Below are 21236 nucleotides of genomic sequence, written 5' to 3'. Positions count from 1 at the left end.
TATTTTTATTTTGTATTTTATTATGAGTTTGTTGACTCTTTTCCTATATCGTATATCGTTTTTAAATAGTTTTATCATTTTATTGTCTGTATGAACTTATTATGCTCTTTGTTTGTATTGTATTTTTCAGGCTACATTGGAAGGGACAATGATAGCGGGACCTCTTATGGTGTTTTCTTATCGAACATAGAAGTTTTATTGTTTTAGTGTCCCCAGTCATCTCTGCATGTCTGAGGGTTAGATGGTAAACTTTCTTGAACGAAAGGAACTCCTGGCAGCAACTTTTGTATTCTGATACAATTCGTTATACGAGAAAGTATCTTGTGACCAAAAAAAAAAAGAATTGGATTCTGATTTGAGTTGAATATTTCAGAATTGGATTCTAACTGCAGTTAGGTATCTCAGAGTTAGAGTTAGATTCTGATTTGGTTAAGTTTGAGATGGCTATATATACATAGTCATATTACGTTTGATAAGTGTGCTCAAGATGCAGACTTAGGTATCGCTTGCGGGTGGATACTTGAGTAGTAGGCTTGAGTATCCAAGTTGGTTTGATTGTATTATTGATAACGGTTTTGATTAATAACACAAGTTGGGACGTGGGTTTTCCACGTCAAATATATTGTTGTGTGTGTGTTTTGCATTCGAAGCTGAATCTCGTATTTTTTTATCCCTAACACGGAGCACCACGGGGAGATGACTTTTAATATTCTAACTTTAACCATTATACAACAATATCATTTGGTTTGATTTATATACGTATAACTAATATTTTAATAATCAACCCAATTAACAATATTTATCACTAGAAAATGTTTTGTTCACCGTATCATCCGTTAGAATTATATTATACTTTAATTTTATTAAATTTTATTGTTAGTCAACTTTTAATTTAAAGATAAATATATGTTTTAAAAATTATAAAATAATATGCATATTGTATATTGTCTAGTATATAAAATAATATATAAGTATATTATTTATAATTTAATATAATGTGTAATATATAAAACTATATATAAAATTATTAAATCACACACACACAGATATATATATATATATATATATATATATATATATATAATATTATATATTAGGGTTTTTAATTTCGATTTCGAGTTGAGATCGAGTTTCGGATTTCGGACTGGTAAACCTAATATCCAAATCCAAATCCAAAAAATTTCGGGTTTAAAAATAAAATCCATATCCAAATCCAAAATATTAGGTTTATGATGGGTATCCGTCGGATTGGATTATTTTGCCACTCTATACACAAATACATTTACGTGATGTGATTTACACGATTTTTATGTTATGCGATACAATCATGATTTGAAATCAATATACTTATATAAAGGAGAAGCGAGGGGCGTGTAGGTGGCGCCTCTCATATCGCTTCGTTCTATTTTTCTAATTTTCTGAAATTTTTGGATGAAAAATATCAAAAATTAGAGCTACCTTTTTTAGTTTCGGGTATATTAGAAGCAAGTTTCAGAATCTGATTTTGTTTCAGATTATTTATGGAATATAGTAGCTTGAAAGTTTTAATCTGATTTTGTTTCAGATTATTTAATTATGGGAAAGACAAATTATTTATGGAATATAGTAGCTTGAAAATTTTAATCTGCTTTTGTTCAGATTATTTAATTATGGGAAAGAGTAGCAAACAAGTCTCTCTGCATCTATAAATATCCGTATAGATCGTAGGGTTTTGGATCATCTAACACAACCCCCTCTTTCAATACCACAAACCTACCTGATAGTTCTCTTACTCGATTTTTAAAGGAGAAGCGAGGGGCGTGTAGGTGACGTCTCTCACATCGCTCCGTTCTATTTTTCTGAAATTTTTGGATGAAAAATATCAAAACTTAGAAATACCTTTCTCTTGCTCGATTTCTAACTCGGAGGTGTCGTTCTTCTGCAACGATAAGTGAAGGTTGTTTATACAGTAAAGGTTATTGCAAGCAAATGTCGTTATAAACCGTTATATTGGAGTCGACAAATCCAAACATGAGAAAAGAATATAGTCTTGACATGATATTGATTGTTTGTGTCAATAAATTAACTATTAGTGATGTATGTTAGTTGGTTATTCTTTTATAATATTTGTTTTGTTCATCGGACATGTTTGTTGTTGTTAATTTATATATTATCTACTTTGTATACATGAAAAAATTATTCATGCATTATCTGTTTGCTCCGTTCAAGCAACTTTTAAGAGGGTAGTTATATTTAAGTTAGATGTTTTTGTGCACAATCAATCCAAAAAAATTGGAGGAAGGTGACAATATAAGAACATGATTACTTTAAAAAAAACAAATAAAATTAAGATTCGTCATGCTTTAAATTGTTAATTACGTGTATAAATTTATTTTCATTTTTTCACCATAAATCATAGTCTCATTTTGCAATTTTATATATTAGTATTGGTATTACATCAAGATTTTTATGATATAAATTTATTTTATCCTACAAATATTAACTTTGAAACATTAATATACTTTTTATAGACAGTCATAAAATTATTTTATTCTACAAATATTAATATTGAATCATTAATATAATTTTTATGGACCGCCGCAACGCGCGGGTTCTCAACTAGTAGTAACTAAATCGTGTATATGGGTTTGGTCCGCAATTTCAGAGAAAAACCTGCCCCTAATTCGATGCATAAAAATTATTATGTTGCCACTATAAATCTAGAAATTTAAAATTTGAAATTTTGGTACGGTAAAAATTGAATTTATCAGATAGGATTTTCTAAGTCGGCCCCGTTAACAAATCGAACCAGTTTTGGATTTCCGAACATTTCATAAACCGCGGACTACCCGACCCGTGTAACCCGATGACACTTAAAGTTCTTCTCTTTTAAACTTTAAAAAGAACAAATTACAACACTTTCTATTTACCATCCAAAAATCTTAAATCTCACATCAAAATCTCCATTAAAATGCAATTGAATCATCTCCACAACTCAACACAAACATCATCTCAGTCACTTCTTCACAATCACACCTACTGATTCACACACACGAGATCCGCTTCAATTTTCAATCTCGTCTCAGATCTAAGCCGGACTGCAGTTTATATGTGTGTAAATATACACAGTGATTGTGAAAAATGTTGAAGCTAAAAGCGTTTCGGCCGACGAATGATAAGATCGTGAAGATTCAATTGCATCCGACGCATCCGTGGCTCGTCACTGCTGATGCTTCTGATCATGTCTCCGTTTGGAATTGGGAGCATCGACAGGTCCAATTTCACTTTCGGCTCTAGTAAATATTCGTGTTTGTATGAATTTGTATTGATTATTTCTTTTGAGATTTGTTGTTTTTAGGTGATTTGTGGCTTTCGTGTGCGTATTGTGAGTGTTATGAGTGATTAGAGAGCTAGTTGGATGTGCGGATTCTGAGTGATGTGGTTACTCGACAAGTCGTTATTGATTACTTTGATGAAATAAAAGAACAGAGCAATTTCTTGTTGAGTGGAGTGGATATAATGTCTGATGTTTTGTTACAGCTGATTTACTATTTTGTGCGTGTGTCTGTGTAGGATTGAGGATATGATAGTTGGATGTACAGGTGTATTATGAGCTATGAAATACAGTAAAACGTCAATGACTTGGTATTTATTTACCTTGATAGAACAATACAATTTGTAGGTCTCGAGGATAATAAATCACAGATACAATGTATTTTTGTTGAATATATAATAATTATGATTAATTAAAATTTTTCATTGATATGTAGGTTATATGTTAGAGAGGTTGGTATTGGCAGATGATTGGATGTAATTGCGCCGATTAAGAGCAATGAAATGGTTATATGATAGAAATTTGGAAACTTTGACTTTGATGACCCTGAGTGGATGAGAAAGAAATTACTTGTTTGGGCAACCCCCTAGGCTCCGGGCCCTAGTCAACTTTCCCCATATGAGCATTCGTCATTTTCTTCAATTAGCCAATGATATAGTCCTATGTGCCTGCACATCTTTAGCGATAAATGAAATGTATAAAGACTAGGACATTGTTGAAATTGTTTGAGTTTCTTTTGTTATCAGGTGATTCATAATCTCCGTATGCATTTTGTCTTCTGAGAGCTATAAAATAATTGGATATGTGTGTGTTTCTGACTTTATGTTACGGGTGATGAAATTGTTAAATGTGTGTTTGTCTTTTTATATAGTGAGAGGGATGAAATAGTTGGATAGTTAGGACGTAGTTGAATTTATTTTGGTTTGTATTATTATCAGGTGATTTATGAGCTTAAGGCTGGTGGAGTCGATGAAAGGCGTTTGGTTGGGGCTAAGTTGGAGAAACTAGCTGAGGGTGATACAGGTACTAATTTGGACATTAGGTTACTTTTGTTTTGCAGAAACAAGTAACTATATCTAGAATTGTCAGTTGATTATTGACCTAGTATATCTGCAATTAAGTATTCACATGGTATATCCGAAGTAGTGGTTTTGTGTTAATTTTATATGATCTCGACCTAAAGAGAAGTGAACAAAACCAAGAGAAGAAATATTTAGCAAGCCTGTATGCAATTATATGTCAGGAGATATATTATGTTATGCAGCAAAAAGTATTTGTATCTGTAGTGGATATATGAGAAATGCTTGCCTGTTAAATATGATAATCTGATATATTGTCGTTAATGGTAGAATCTAGAGGAAAACCTACGGAAGCCATACGAGGAGGCAGGTATTGAACCTCTCTATTTGTATTATTATATCTTAGCTATATTAGACATTCGGGTAAAAACTGAACCTCCGAGTGTGGAATATGTCTCAAGTGTTAAGCAGGTTAGCTTTTACGATGACGATGTGCATTTTTGGCAACTTTCTCGTAACCGGTCTGCTGCTGCTGAGGCTCCAACAGCAGTGACCAATGTCACTTCAGCTTTTAGTTCTCCTGCTCCATCAACGAAGGGAAGACATTTTATTGTTATCTGCTGCGAAAGTAAAGCCATATTTCTTGACTTGGTAACTATGTGTGGCCGGGATGTACCTAAGCAGGACCTTGACAACAAATCACTTCTCTGGCAAGTCTTCTCTATATTCATTCTTTCTTCTGTTAGTCTCTATATTGAAAATGGCAATGATCTCTCTGCATTTTGTTTCTATCTTCCTCATTACATATTTCATCATGTGAAGCCTCCTGTATTACAATTATGTAATCTATGTATAAACTAATATTGTTTTACTTCTAAAACCCTTTCCAAGATTAATTTTTTTTTTTGTAAAGACTTGTATAAATTACAGTGCACCATTTTTTACCTGAGAATGGCTACTCTCTGATACATACAGTGTAACCATTGTATAGGTACTGATTATGTTGTAGGCATCATATAGTAAACTATATATCTTTTTTTGATTCTAGTATGTAGCTGTTGATTAAATTTAGAATGTTCTATTGTAGAAGTAGAGAAGTAAAAATTCAATAGGCTGGTCTTTTAAGTAGATTGCCAATAGTAGCAAAAAAGATGAGCAAACAAGGATGTATATATGAACCTTGAACATAAAAAACGGCTGCATGTCAGAGATATGACTAATTCTATATACCCAGAAAGCCTGTAAGAACAAAGGCTAAGCTAAGATATGCCTCCATATTCGATACATATTATTTTTCGTGATTTCCTTTGCAACAAATAACACTTTACACACACACACATATTTGTGTGTGTGTGTGTGTGTGTTATATCCCTAAGTTTTGTGGCATTGTTACTATTGTATCTAGGTTGAGGGAGTTGGCCTGGTGTATCTGCAAGCTTGCCCTGTACATTCTAATTTCTATGATTATATTTAATGATTTTGATCTCTTATTGTTACCTTTTGAGTTCATGATATTATAATAAGATAATACAGTGACAAGGCTCCAGAGTCCAGACGGTTGCTTGCCAGACACCACATACAAATTCATCTTAGGGTAGAACTAAGGGTGGTCGTTATCATATAAATATTAATTTTAAATTGAAATTTTGTCATAGCATCAGCTAAAACATAATTACCATTGTAACTCTAGTTCATGCTGTGATTATCAAGGCTGTGGTAATATATGTTGCAAGCCAAGTTTTTCTCTTAAATAAAATTTGAAGCTTCCAAGAGCTGATAAAAGAAGTGTATATCGTCTTGAGAAACGAGAGAAATGTTTTGGACATGTTATCACTTCTCATGTGTGCTTCAGTGCATCCGTAACACTTTTCTTTCACTTGCAGTATGGAATTTCTTTCAAGGTCTGTTGTTGGTGATGGTCCTCTAGTAGCTTTTGGGGGGTCGGACGGTGTAATAAGAGTTCTCTCAATGATAACGTGGAAGGTTTGCAATTTCCTTTGAAGCAGTGACAAGTTGGATAAACTTTTGACATTAGAGATTAATGCTTGTGTTTTCTTTTCTATTTTCTCTGTAGCTTGCTAGAAGATACACTGGAGGTCATAAAAAATCAATATCTTGTTTAATGACCTTCATGGCTTCCACTGGAGAGGTAACTTCAGTTTACTGTAGTTGAAAATCATTTAAGATAGCTAGGAATTGGAATGTTTACATCCAGTGATTTCATTGTATAACTTAGATAGTTGGAAGTCAAACAGTGATTGGGAGATTTTATTTCTATGTTAGCTTTAATTGTCATTATCAGCTAGCACCGGCCGATTAGTCTATGTATCATGTATGTACTCTATTTCCTAGACCTTTGTACAGTTTAGGAGTCCAGTGTATATGCTCTGAAGTCTGAACTAGGCAGTAGTTAAAGTAACGCCTACTTTGCTGCTCCTTTATATCAATCATATATGTTAGATCCCTTTAAATTAATAGGATGCTCTTAATAAAGTAATTGTCTGTCATAGTCGTACCGCTCTGAGTGACAGGAATTTGGTTGCCCAGTTAAAGCTTAATCCCCAGGGGAACTCCTATAGAAGCAGGATCCACATATCTTTTATGTATGCCTTTTATGCTCAAGCTTGACTGCCAATTGAAGGCAATTTATATCCTATGGAAGGAACTTAGGGACAGTATTCTTAACTGCGTTCACTAGGGATTATGTCTCTTGCTACCCAATTAGACAGTAGAGTTTTGCCGATATGTGAAGGGACTAAGAAAGCTTTTTTTTTTTTTTTTTCTGAAATTTCTGATCATGTTCTTCACGTGTTAGTCAAGTTGATGGAGGTCCAGCTCATCACCTACTTTTAGACTGGTCGATAAATTAACAATAATATAATAATTTATCTATCTATACTATATTAGTATATGATTAAAGATGAAACGTTAACAGTTTGGTAGTCGGTTGGTCAGTATTTGGGCCTTGGTCTAGGGTCCTATGACACAGGTTTTTAATATAATTAGCCCTTAGAGATGTCTTTTAATTTGAATAGTCTAATGTGTTTTAACTAGAATAGCTTCTTAAAATAATTAGGCCCTCGAAAAAGGTTTCATAACAAGTAGCCCTTTAAATCGTCTTAATTACCGACCACCAATGAAAAATTAAATAAACAGATACAAGTCCATTCATATGATTTATGTTTACACACACACATATATGGGGTTGTATTCTAGAGAGAATACCGAATAACACTATCGCTGCCCTTATTTTTAACCAAAAACGGATGGTTGGGACTAGAATGACAGTTTCAACATCTAGTTTTGACATATTGAATTTAATATATAATATTATCCAATAATTGAATCTTACAGATTTTAACATAGAACCTTATATACTTTATTACCTTACATGTAAATCATTCTATGTCTTTTTATATTGTTTTGTTGATTACGTGTTAAAACTGGTTTTTGTGCATAAAAAATGACTATGTAAATTAGAATCTATATGAAATGTATGATAGATTCTGGTGTTCTTTCTAGTTTTTTTGTTTATGCAAGGGTGTTCTTGTGGAGCAAATATATACCAGTTTTTATTAATATATACATACTTATATGTCAGATATTATTCAACAACAGCGTATAAAAGCAAGAAAAAAAATGACAATAGGATGTGCACAATTTTGCTGTTGACTAGAATTTTATAGAGTTTACCTTTTGTTGTTCAAGTCGATCGACTTTTCAACAATTTAGAAGTTAATCTCGACCATCTAAAAAGGACTAATCGCCACTGAATGAGGATTGTGAAGACGACGTTTTTTATTAATACTTGAAACATATCTATCAATCTCATTTCTCCACATTCTTTTTAGAGGTTGTTGACTTGTTGTGACTTCTTATCAATTCTTCAAGCCATGGGAATCACATGCATAGTTATTAAGGCGTCGCCTAGGCGGCTAGGCGAAAGAAAATGGCTTGGAGTCCGAACCACTTTAGTTTTCAACTCATAGGTGATACCTGGGCCGCCTAGATCTGCCTAGTTCACACCTAATTTCTTTTCAACCTAGCCCAACATATTTTTGACCTGGTCCGGCCATAAAATAGTTATAAAGATTATTGTTGTGTTGTAAACATTCATTGAAAAGTTTTCTTATCAGGTTATTTTATTACTTGTGTCTTCTTTTGATCTTTACAAACACACCCATGTACATCAGTGTACAGTGTATACATGTTTTGTATCTTGTATACGATATTTTAGTAGTATAACTACAGATTTTATGTTTAGTTTAACATATAAATGTATGTATATAAAAAATAAGCAATATATATAGTTAAACATATAATCCGCCTAGGTGGTGCACTAGGGCCTATCATCACCTTTATGCCTTATTTTAGTAGTATTACATGCTTTGGTAAATTATCCACGTTCATAAGTAAAATCTTTATCTTTACTGCTGAACAAACTTTATTTCTCAATGTTTTCTTGCATTACCTTGGCAGCAATATGTTCATTGTGATTATGTCAACTTGGATATTGAAATTCGTATTTGCCCTACTTTCAAAAACTAATCTTTGTGTTACAATTTCACCCTTTTTTGTTTATATCGTATAGGCGCTATTGGTTTCTGGAGGTAGTGATGGTTTGCTCGTGCTTTGGAATGCTGACCATGGCCAAGACTCACGAGAACTTGTGCCAAAGCTGAGTCTAAAGGTAGCTATGTCTTGCCCCCTCACTATTTTATTTTTCTTCATTTATGAAACATGTCAATTGTTTGTTTCACGCTATTGTATGGTATAGACCAAATTACAGGATAGGCCATTGATATCGATATATAGACAATAGTACATATGCACGTTGTTAATATTCATGTTACATTATTAGATCAATACATGTGAGCAGTATCCAGAAGGCTTAGCCTAGCAGTTAACCCTCTCCTTTTGGTGTTTAGACTTGAGAGGTTGCGGGTTGAAGCCTTACTGGGGGCATGTGTACCTGAGTATCTAAATTTCAGAAACCTTTGCACTCAAAAACATATGAGCAGAGTATTAACTTCAATATTTTGTACATATTACATAGAAAGTGTTACTAATGCATAAAACATTCTTAAGTTTGTAAGATCCTAATACATTTATTAGCCGCCTTCATTCTCTTCCTCCTTTGCCCTGTTATAGAAAACCATCTATACATCCAGTTGGATAAGACTGCAGATATCGTCCGTTTTTAATTTGGCTATGTATATCTTCTATAATTCTATTCGCTGATAATTATGTGAAAGCATAACCTAGAATTTTACTTTTAAGGCGCATGATGGCGGGGTTGTAGCTGTTGAGCTATCTAGAGTGATGGGAGGTGCGCCTCAGCTCATTACAATAGGCGCTGATAAGACTTTAGCAATCTGGGACACATTATCTTTCAAGGTAGCTGATCCCTCTTGATGCAAATTATTACTAGCTTCTTGATGATGAGTATAAATGCTGGAGCTTTTCCTTCATTTATTTTTATCTCTCTATGTGTGTGTGTGTAAATCATTATTCATCTATTTTCAGGAACTCCGACGAATTAAACCTGTTCCAAAAATGGCGTGCCACAGTGTGGCATCATGGTGTCACCCTCGAGCACCCAATCTTGATATATTAACTTGCGTCAAGGATTCCCACATATGGTATGCTTATCTTTTCTAGTTGCAAGCGGTTTGAATTTTTATGCAAAACAATTAATTCTCTTGGTTACGCTGAATTTGGTTAGAATTTGTATTCTATTAATTTTTGGTGATAGTCTATCTCAAAGAGGTATGCTCTCCTACAGAAAATAAGGTCCCATTTCAGAAATATTGAATATTAAGAATCATTAATAATATCTTGCTCCTGTGTTAACAAGTGATATGATTAAATGCATGCTTATGCAACTCTGGTGCAGAGTTTAATGAAAACCAACCTTATTAATATAATTATTTGTGGATTTTTTTCTTTTAAGTGGAGTAGTTAGGTGCAAAAGAGGGGGTTTGTGGGAGCATAAAGTTTTGTCTTACTTAAAACACCTGCTTTACTTGCAGTTTACATGATCATTATGTATTGATGTGTACACAGGGCTATCGAGCACCCTACATATTCGGCTCTAACAAGGCCATTATGTGAGCTGTCTTCCTTAATTCCTCCACTAGCGCTCGGATCTCACAAGAAATTGAGAGTATGTACACTACCTAATTATTTTGTTCTTTGTAAAATTTGATGACTAATTTTCTTTAAAAATATCTATGCTCACCCACTGATGATATTTAGCTTAGGTTTCTAAGCTTCTTATGATGGGAAGGTATGCTTGTGTTCCTTAATAATTTTACTCTATATTATCTTGTAAATTGCACGAGTGGGACCCTTGAGTTTTGATTGCTTAACTCTCGAATATGCTTATCAAGTGGTACATGCTACTGTTTTGACAAATTGTATGAGAACTTTTTTGGCATTTACGTGGCATATAATGGCTGCCAGGATGACTGAATGATGTCTATACTCTATATGAAAATTTTTGGCTTGACAGTTTTAAAATTTGTAAGTTCAGATATAGTGTAAACTTTTATATATCCTCTAGGAGAGTTGTCATTGCATATGCTCGAATATCACGTCTAGATAAAAAAGAGTGACACAAGATAGAATTTGCTTCTATGTTAGCTCTATCTTTGTCATTATAATGTAACTAATTTTATTCGATGGAATCACTGTAGGTTTATTCTATGGCTGCACATCCATTACAGCCGCACCTTGTTGCTACTGGGACCAATATCGGTGTGATTTTCAGTGAATTTGATGCTAGATCTCTACCAGCTGTAGCATCTTTACCGACACCACCTGAAAGTCGAGAACATTCAGCTGTGTATGTTATCGAAAGGGAATTAAAGCTGCTAAACTTTTCGTTGTCAAATACGGCAAATCCTGCTCTTGGAAGTAACGGGTCCTTGACAGAAAATGGAAGGTCGCGGGGAGATTCGTCTGAACCGCTTCAAGTCAAGCAGATAAAAAAGCACATCAGCACCCCTGTTCCACATGACTCATATGCAGTTCTTTCTGTGAGCAGTTCAGGAAAGTAAGTGATCCTTGACATTTGAGTACAGAATTTGACTTAATATGCAGCATTAGACAGTAGAACTAGAATAACTCATCGCTCACATTTCTACACTGGGCTTGAACCCTCAATCTCTAAATACCAAGAAGACAGGGGCATCCATCAGGCTAAGGCTTGCATATAATCTAGTGTTTGTTTCCAGTTAATGACTCACAGAAAACTTGTGAGAGGACCTTATATTGTTAACATGAAAAGAATATGAGTTGTTCACTTTGTTGGTACTTGATTGAACTGTCTATGGTTATAAAAAGGCCATCTCAGTGACACAACTTTCTTTTCTCTTGTTGCAGGTATCTTGCAGTTGTATGGCCTGACATTCCTTACTTCTCAATCTATAAGGTCAGTGATTGGTCCATAGTAGATTCAGGCAGTGCGAGGCTCTTGGCTTGGGATACTTGTCGAGATAGATTTGCTCTGTTGGAGTCGGCTGCACCTCCTCGAATTCCCTTGATTCCTAAAGGGGGGTCATCAAGAAAAGCCAAGGAAGCTGCTGCAGTTGCCGCACAAGCTGCAGCTGCAGCAGCATCTGCTGCTGCTTCTGCTAGTGTGCAAGTTCGTATCCTGTTAGATGATGGGACATCAAATATATTAATGAGGTCTATTGGTGGCCACAGTGAACCGGTATCTTTTCTGTTTTCCTTGTTTTATGCACTCTTTTTTATTTAAAGAGACAATTCATACGATTCCTTGAACCAACTTTTAGTACGCATGAGATTAATGTGCTTGCTATATATGCACTAACAGGACTTTTTGACACTGCTAGACCTTATGTGAAACGGCTCTGTCTTTATAGCCCGAAAATTCAGGCTTAGTTAGTAATATGCTTCGTCATATTAGTATCAGTTGGCATATTGCCTTAACTTACTAAAAGATGACCAACAAGAACACTGATTATTGGAGTTTGAATATGAGGTCATTTGGGATTAAATGGATAAATTATATGATTTCATAAGCATTGAGCAGGCTTGCATCACAGACTGCTGCAGAATATGGTTATAGAATTCACGAGGTTCTTGTTCAAGCACGTTTCCTCAAGTAATGATTGTGTCATGTAGACTTGTAGCTTCTGAAACAAGACTTCCTCTTTGTAGGTGGTCATATGTCTCAGTGGTACTGGAACTCTATTGCTTAATACCCGAGTACTAAGAACTCACTTCTTGCGGTTGTTGTGTTTTCTTTACTGGAAAATGATAGCTAAATTAGCATAATAATTCAATCTAATCCAAGTGGCTGGGTGCCTTGCTAAAAGTTTCGAAATTTGTGTGGGTTTGTATGGTTCAGGGCAAGGGTCCCTTAGTCCCAGTTTAACCAACTGAGAGTTTAATCTCATTCAGCTCAAATTGGCTAGGTTCATAACATTCATATGGCTTGTCTATATATCTGTATAGTTGAAACAAACAGTTTTTAGTAAGATGACTACCTAGATTTATACTTTACATGGAATCATTTTACTTTTTACCATTTGTTGTCTGTGTGTTCGTAATATATATTGTCTGATGTACCAGTAATCTTGACAACCACTTTTGTGTGGCTCTTGTGGAGCCTTCTAACTTCGTAATTGTGTCTTTTTAGGTTATTGGTTTGCATGGGGGAGCACTACTTGGTATTGCATACCGGACATCGCGAAGAATCAGCCCTGTTGCTGCTACTGCTATTTCAACATTCCAGTCTATGCCTTTATCAGGCTTTGGTAGCAGTGGGCTTACCTCTTTTACCACTGTGGATGGCTATTCTTCTCATAATTCTTCAGCCGAGGCTGCACCTCAGAACTTCCAGTTATACAGGTAAAAATGCATGTCCGCTTCTACATATTCGCTCTCCTTCATTTTTTAGTTCTATTGGTAGTGGGTAGTGGGGTGAGTGTGTTGCTCTTTTAGCTGGGGGGCCAATTAAATGTTTTCCAAGTTGGTTTCTATTTGGTGACTGCTTTAAGACTTGCAAGTTAAGCATGAAAGAAGGTGAAATTAGGTTAGAAGTCCAGAGACAAAAAGAAATAGATTCATGATCAATATAGCAGAGCACACATTGTCCTTTAATTTATGTGGGAAGTATCTGATCATTAGGGAAATTACTTATAAAAACTACTCTTTCTGTCTGATTGCAGAGGAACCTCAACTAAGTCCCTATATATCTGGACTTCCTCATAGTTAAATTAATTGAACCTGCGTGGGTGCCAAGCACCAAATAGCTTCCTTGTGGGTCTTTGATTACTGTCACATGAACTCGGTTCTATATCTTATATTATTTATGCTGATTATTGGTGCTTGTTTCGTTTTTCCAAGTCCAACTCCAATTTGATCAAAAATTTCGAAATTGCGTAAAGTATATTTTGATGTGTAACCAAATTCACACTGATATATTTAAGCATCTATTACATGCAGTTGGGAAAACTTTCAACCTGTCGGTGGTCTTCTCCCTCAGCCAGAATGGACAGCATGGGACCAAACTGTTGAGTATTGTGCCTTTGCCTATCAGCAGTACATTGTTATATCTTCCTTGCGTCCCCAGTATAGATACTTGGGAGACGTTGCAATTCCTTTTGCTACAGGGGCTGTTTGGCAACGGAGACAGCTGTTTGTGGCTACACCAACTACAATTGAGTAAGTAGTACTGTAAATCTAGTTTTATATTACAATATAAACTTTAGCTTTTTTCTGTTAGCGGGGGTTGTTAATGAGCCTAGTCGTTTGAGAGCGTCTTGGTGTTAATTCGATGTCTTGTTGGCTTTTAGAATCAATGTCGTGTTGGCTTTTGGAACTTGTGTGAGCTGAACTTGAGCAAAAAAAAGTTCGGATCGTAATGCATTGTGAACTGATTAATATGAACAACTGGTTTGGTCAACTTTTGAGCACTTTCTTAGTATGTTCATTACATGTTTTGATTATAACCTTTTATGTAAGATTATGAATTATAATCAATAAATTTAATAAACATATATGCAGCCATAACGACAGTATAAATGTCAGGAAGCATTATGATGAATCTAGTTAATCGAATAAGTTTATCATATATGAACTAGTGTGAGGTTGAAAGTATGTATTTGTTTGACAAACTTTTAGCGAGCCTAGTTTGAGCCCTTTTTCAGGCTGGGATTACTGCTGGAGCTCTAGCTCATAAATATCTCATGCTCAGCCCAGCTGGTTTGGTTACTGCCATATCCTAAATTATTGAAGATATGCTCGATGTTTCACAATTTTTATCTGAGAGTTCCTTTGCATAATAGCTTTTTCTGTACTGCTGATTGGAAAAGAAAAATATTCTACGCATGATAAATTTGAAGCTGGAAGTCTGCTTAATTTCAATAATATCGACAGTTAATGCTAATCGAAGAACAATGGCAAGTTCAGGCTGAAGCTGTGAGGGTGTGAGCCACAAACTTAAGACCAGTAAAACTGCTTAGATATTAATATAGTTCAGACTTCTGACAGATTTTAGAACTATAGAGGGAGATTTTCAGAAAGTAGTATTAGTGAATAATCAATATTTCTACAAATGTAGTAAAAGAAGGAATCCCATGTTAATTGCTACCCTTGCCTAGCTTTTTTTTTTTCATGTCGTAATTTGTAAATTCGACATACAAATTACGACTTTGGTAGCCACCCAAATTAGCAATTAATAAAAGAGAACAAGGATCAAGAGTAGTTATGAAAGTCTTCCTAAATAATAAAGGAAGCAATGTCAAGATAACAATTCAGATATATTTTAGGATAATGTGCATTCTGTCAAGCTTGTGTATACAAGTTCAAGTGGTGATCCTAAAACTCGTATGTATGCCACTGCAACACTGGGTTAGTGGGTTATGCCACTGCAACACTGGGTTAGTGGGTTCTTACCGCATGGATTGTAGTATTGCCTCTTGCTAATTGGTCTTTCAGGCTAAGAATAATACGTTCCAGTAACTTACATAAAAAGTAAGGAGTAGCAATCTACAGTGTTCTAACCTATATACTCAATTCCTGGACAGAGAAAAGGAAGTTCTAAGGCCTCAATTCTCTCGTGCACAATCATGCCTCATTTGGAAATTAGACAGTAAATATTAGCTTGCTCACCAAGATAGCGTTGTAGCTGGGTTAATCTTGTAGAAAATTTACTGATCTTATTAATCAAATTAAAGGAAAATAATTTTTGTTGATAAGAGATATGACTTATTAGCAATTGCGAGGCCTTTGGCATTTGCATGTAAATATTAAATATATAAAGCTTAAGCTTGATTATCACCAGCCATTCCTGAAGAGCTAAAATTTTTTAGTGTTCACATTAATCGCATGGTTTACCTGTACAATAAATTGCGCGACTTCCTTGTTTTTGTTGGTTTGTGACTAAATACCTTTTATGGTCACAAAATAAAAACCAAAGCCAAAAATATATTATAGATATTGTATTAGAATCAGGTCTTCTCCTAGGCATCTTGAGATAATATTGTGATAAAAAGCCATTTTTGTGTGGACAACTTCAGGTGTGTTTTCGTTGATGCTGGTGTTGCACCCATTGATATAGAAACTAAACGGCGAAAAGAAGAGATGAAACTGAATGAGGCTCGTTCGAGAGCTGTTGCAGAGCATGGTGAATTGGCACTAATTGCAGTTGATGGTCCACAAACTGGAACACAAGAGCGGATTTCTTTAAGACCTCCAATGCTTCAGGTCTATTTCCATACCATATACTATGAAGTTCTGATGACTGTAAAATTTACCAATTCTTCACCCAATGGAATGAACTATTCTTATGCAGCTAGCTTGAACTTGAGGAGTTTCACATCTGAAATATTATAAAATTGGTCAAACGGACATGAGAGTTCTCATGTCAAAATATGTCTTCCCAGTACTGATTATTGGCAAATATCTGATTGATTATTATTCTTAGTCACATTAAGGTTTAGAATATGATTAGAGCTGAATCAGGAATTTCAGTCTTTTTTTTTTTTTTTTTAAATCTCATGAATGAATGGGAGTTATTGAACTACTATGTCTAGGCCAGTGGGTTAGTACCTGTAGGTCTTAAATCTTAGTAAACATCAGTATTTTTCTAAGCTTGTTTTATGATTTTGTTGTCTACTGCCTACCGTATTTAAGTATAAGCTCTGAGCTTGTAGTTGGATGTATAAATCTCCTTAAGTTAAAATTAGTGAAAAGTTAGATCATGTAGAAGTCTCAAAGCGAAGATATAGGTTTTCAAACTATATATTAACCTTTAAATATTCTTATTTATCAAGTACCGTATCTGTGATTTATTGTAGGCGTAGTATCTATTCTTATATAAGATTATCTTGTCAGGTTGTGAGGTTGGCATCTTTTCAGCATGCCCCATCTATCCCTCCATTCTTAATGTTACCTAAACAATCCAAAGTTGGTAGTGAAAGCTCATCCATGCCTAAAGATACGGATAGTAGAAGAGTTAATGAAGTTGCTGTTGGTGGGGGAGGGGTTGCAGTGGCGGTAACTCGTTTTCCTGGAGAACAAAAACGGCCAGTTGGACCTCTTGTCGTCGTGGGCGTCCGGGATGGTGTTCTTTGGCTCATTGATAGGTAAGGTCTCCTTGACTTGTTATCTTATACTCCCTCCATTTTGAAATATAGGTCGCACACACTTCTAAGTCTTTTGATCGCATTGTTAAAATCATTATTTTAAAACTTTCTTTTTTTGAATGATAATATTAATCATATATTTTTATTCAATTTTTTTTTTTACAAATAATGATTTTAACTGTAGTCAAAAGATTTAGAAGTGCGTGCCAAAAATTCAAACGACTTATATTTCAAAACAGAGGGATTATGTTTAAGTAGTATAGTAGTATAATTGAACTCGTGTCTGAAATAGCTAAATAGGTCTTGGAACTGCACCTCAATGATTACGAGTCCTGGAAAGTTTACCCAAAATTTCACATTTGTTGCCTACAGAAATTTTGCAGTTGTTGCCTTCAGAGCAGCTCTTAGTTAACCTTGAGATCACTATCACAATGTTTATTAAGATAATTCGAACACACTTGCACAGTACATAGGCTTCCTTTGCCATTTCTCTTGTCTTTTTGTATTTAAGTGAGATCGTAGATGGAAACTTGTCTCTTTGTTGGGTTATAGAAGAAACTAACCATTAAATTATGACGGTAAACTCAAAAATGGAAATATAGGTCTGCTTTTAGGATGAAGCTAAAAATATTTCCTTATTAATATTTCTTTGTATTGATATGTTGAATGTCTGGCTGGACTTCATGGAATCCATGCTTTTGTATGTGGTAGGAGTATGTGTAATGGTATTAAGGGCTTAAGGCCTAGTATTTTAGTTTATTTTCTAAAATTTATGATGGCCTAGTACATAAACCTAAAAGTATTTATGTGCACCCTTGAAGTGAAGGTTAGATACGGCATATGGCTAATCCTTGGTCCAGATGTTTGAGGTCTAGGTCTTACCTTGTATACACTATGCATGTTAAATCTCAAATACTCCCCCTCAATCATTTAATTTGGTTTTATTTCTTGGAGAATTAGAAAGTGATATGATGTTTTTACAGCAAATAACAGATGTCCTAATTGAAACAAGATAACATTTTTGTATTCACTGTTTCTTTTTTTTTCTTTTTTTTTTTTTTACGTAGCTTTAAAAACTGCTATATATTACTGATGTATGATATTTTTATTTGAAAATAGATACATGTCTACCCATGCAATATCCCTCAGCCATCCTGGAATCCGTTGCCGTTGTCTAGCTGCCTACGGAGATGCAGTTAGTGCAGTAAAATGGTAAGAATTATATACTTTTTGGTGTTTATAATTAAGTTTATTATACATTATTTGTTTATGTATATCTAAGCCTACCTTCCTTGCAGGGCAAGTAGGCTTGGCAGAGAACATCATGATGATTTAGCCCAGTTTATGCTTGGGATGGGTTATGCTACTGAAGCACTTCATTTGCCCGGAATATCTAAGAGGTTTAGTTTGCTTGATGCCAACAATAAGTACACTATATATTAATCTGTAAAACAAGGCCTTTGCTAGTGGCCGTGCTATGTATTTAAGTAGTGTATGTGTAGCGGTGGATGTTGACAACAACAATCTTGGTTCCTTCGAGTTTGTTCAGATACTACCGGAGTTAGGAATTTTATGACTACTTTAGAAGTATTTGAGCAGTATGTTTTGTAAATGTTGTATAATTTGATTTTGATGGATTTGCTACTTTATGTATGCCAGATTGGAATTTGATCTGGCAATGCAGAGCAATGATCTGAAAAGAGCCCTCCAGTGTCTTTTAACAATGAGTAACAGCAGGGATATTGGAAATGAAACTGTTGGTCTAAATTTGAATGACATTATGAGTCTAACTGCCAAAAAGGAAGATGTTGTAGAGGCAGTCGATGGAGTAGTGAAATTTGCCAAGGAATTCCTTGATCTTATTGATGCGGCGGATGCTACTGCTCAAGGTGAAATTGCTCGTGAAGCTCTTAAGAGGTTAGCTGCAGCTGGTTCAGTGAAGGGAGCTTTACGGGGGCATGAATTAAGGGGGCTAGCCTTACGACTGGCGAATCATGGGGAGTTGACTCGTCTCGGTGTATGTCCTATTTTTTGATTTGTTTTTATTGCATTTTAATTTTTTAAGTTGCATTAGAATGAAAAAGTGATTCATGAGTTAGCACATAATTTCTAGCCTTCTTCCCATCTTCCATGGTTGATCTGTGTTGTATGGTTACGTGTATGAGTTTTGAGTTATATAGTCTACAGTCATTTAGCACAATTTATGACAATTGCTGTGCACCATCACTTGGGACCAGATCCATGATTTTATTGGAAACTTCTGACCTCGTAATTATCTTTCTTGTTTTTATCATCACTGCTTGACACAGGTTACTTTATTTTCTATTTCATTAACCTTGTAGTTAATGTGGCTCAAAGTACTAACTAGGAATTGGAGTTGGTTATGCTGTGCTTTCTATAAAGTTCTATAATGTGACTCAAGTTGAAAGCAAAGTAGCCAACAATACTATGATAAAATTATGAAATGAAATTTTAAGTTGTTTCTGACCTTGGATAAAGTTAGTAACCTTAAAGACTGAATGAATTTTGGCACTCGTTGAGGAAATATGAGTGCATGTATTGAGATTCATAAGGTAGAATGCAGCTTAAACAGAAACACATAAAAAGAGGTAGAAATTATGGCATTAGATAAAAGTGATCACAAAAAAATATGATTCGTATATCAGGAGACGATTAGGGCATTTGATATTCCTCCATGTTTTGTATGTTTTCCTTAATTAAAGACCTGGGAATTTGCAGTGATATTGATACGCATTCTTTTCGGTAATCAGTGCACTTGATGTTTTAAGATAAATTTTGTGTGTGCTGAGTTGGATGAGTGACTTGATCATTAATCTATACTACAGGGATTGGTAAACAATTTAATTGCTGTTGGTGCTGGACGAGAGGCAGCATTTGCAGCTGCACTCTTAGGAGATAATGCATTGATGGAAAAAGCATGGCAGGATACCGGAATGCTCGCTGAAGCTGTATTACATGCCCACGTACGATTTAAATTTTATTTTAAAAAATTTCTGGTGTTTTAGGTTAGACTCTGGTCTGACTATCCTTATGTTCTGCAGGCTCATGGGCGACCTTCTCTAAGGACTCTGGTTCAGGCTTGGAACAAGGTTTTACAGAAGGAGATGGAGCATGGTCCTTCAACAACGACAGATGCTGCAGCTGCCTTCTTGGCTTCTCTTGAGGAACCCAAACTTACCAGTTTAGCTGACGCTGCGAAGAAGCTACCCATTGAGATTCTTCCCCCAGGAATGGCATCTTTATATGCTCCAAATCCTGGTCAGAAAAAGACTACTGCTGGGATTCAGGGATCACTACAAGCAGCGAACAAGCCATTGTTACTTGAAGGTTCTAATTCGACACAGGGAACCACTCCTACATCAGAATCAGCTGCTCCTGCGGTAGCAGAAGCAGGAGCTCCCCCAGCTGTGGAAGCAGGAGCTTCTGCATCTGCAGAATCAGGAGCTCCTCCTACAGCAGAATCAGGGGAAGAATCAACAGCTCCTGCAGCAGAATCAGGAGCTCTGCCTACCTCGGAATCAGGAGCTCTGCCTACCTCAGAATCAGGTGCTCCGCCTACCTCAGAATCAGGCGCTCCGCCTACCTCAGAAACAGGCGCTCCTCCATCAGAAGCAGGTGGTCCTCCATCAGAAACAGGCGTTCCTCCATCTGAAACAGCCGTCTCAGAATCAGTGGAAATACCAACAGCAGAAACTAGTGCTCGTCCAGCTTCAGATACAGGCTCTAATTTGCCTTCAGAATCAACTATTAGTGCAGCAGGACCCACATCAGAATCAAGTGCAGCAGTTACATCAGAAACAAGTGAACGAAGTTTAGATAATCCATCTAATACACCTCCTGTAAGTGTTTCCGGTTTAGTAGCAACTGAAACTTCACTAACTTCCACTAGTAATTTAGTACCTACTGAAGCTCCTTCCCAGTTACCCGTACCTAAGCAGAATGTCCGACCTGAATTACCTCTGGATTTCTTTACTTGACACTAGCAACCTGATGACGCTGTTGATTTTTGGTATATAGTTTGTTGTTTGTATCATCAAAGAGGGGCTATCATTATAGAGTACAAAGTGAAAATAGGGTTTGCATGGGTTTGCATGGTTGCAGACGGGAAATATTTTTTATTCGGCTTGACTTTTGTTTTATATCTGTAGTCTACCACAGTTGCTCCATTCTTTTTCTGGGTCTATTACTATATTTTTGTAACATTCTCATGCCAATTTAAACACGTGGTTTCTGTTTTTGAAGCTATTTAAACATGTTCGACCA

The 21236-nt window shown here is 35.4% G+C and overlaps 1 protein-coding gene across 2 annotated transcripts; it reads left to right on the top strand.

Moving 5' to 3' along the window:
• Positions 1-2891: 2891 nt before the first annotated feature.
• On the top strand, positions 2892-21236 carry LOC108202461 (uncharacterized). Of its 2 annotated transcripts, XM_017370855.2 has the most exons (21): positions 2892-3252; positions 4252-4336; positions 4663-4702; positions 4794-5042; positions 6216-6315; positions 6407-6481; positions 8924-9022; positions 9613-9729; positions 9859-9974; positions 10399-10498; positions 11031-11389; positions 11719-12049; positions 13001-13212; positions 13810-14028; positions 15885-16071; positions 16702-16952; positions 18072-18164; positions 18251-18352; positions 18612-18969; positions 19799-19936; positions 20015-21236. In XM_017370855.2, exons 1-21 carry the CDS (start codon positions 3121-3123, stop codon positions 20948-20950), a joined length of 4299 nt encoding a protein of 1432 aa, XP_017226344.1. In that variant the 5' UTR covers positions 2892-3120; the 3' UTR covers positions 20951-21236. The 2 variants fall into 2 exon arrangements, with proteins under 2 accessions (XP_017226344.1, XP_063940741.1); XM_064084671.1 differs by lacking the exons at positions 2892-3252; positions 4252-4336; positions 4663-4702 and having other exon boundaries at positions 4863-5073.

Source organism: Daucus carota, chromosome 9 (genome assembly GCF_001625215.2).
Source record: "Daucus carota subsp. sativus chromosome 9, DH1 v3.0, whole genome shotgun sequence".
Classification (NCBI taxonomy): Eukaryota; Viridiplantae; Streptophyta; class Magnoliopsida; order Apiales; family Apiaceae; genus Daucus; species Daucus carota.
The sequence above is the reverse complement of the archived record's forward strand: the minus strand, read 5'-3'. Positions and strand labels throughout refer to the sequence as shown.

Excerpts from the sequence above, each read along its gene's own strand:
- LOC108202461 (XM_017370855.2), top strand. The coding sequence starts at position 3,121 with ATGTTGAAGCTAAAAGCGTTTCGGCCGACGAATGATAAGATCGTGAAG. Across the intron at positions 10,499-11,030 it reads GATCTCACAAGAAATTGAGA|GTTTATTCTATGGCTGCACA; the intron begins GTATGTACACTA and ends GAATCACTGTAG. Across the intron at positions 12,050-13,000 it reads TTGGTGGCCACAGTGAACCG|GTTATTGGTTTGCATGGGGG; the intron begins GTATCTTTTCTG and ends GTGTCTTTTTAG.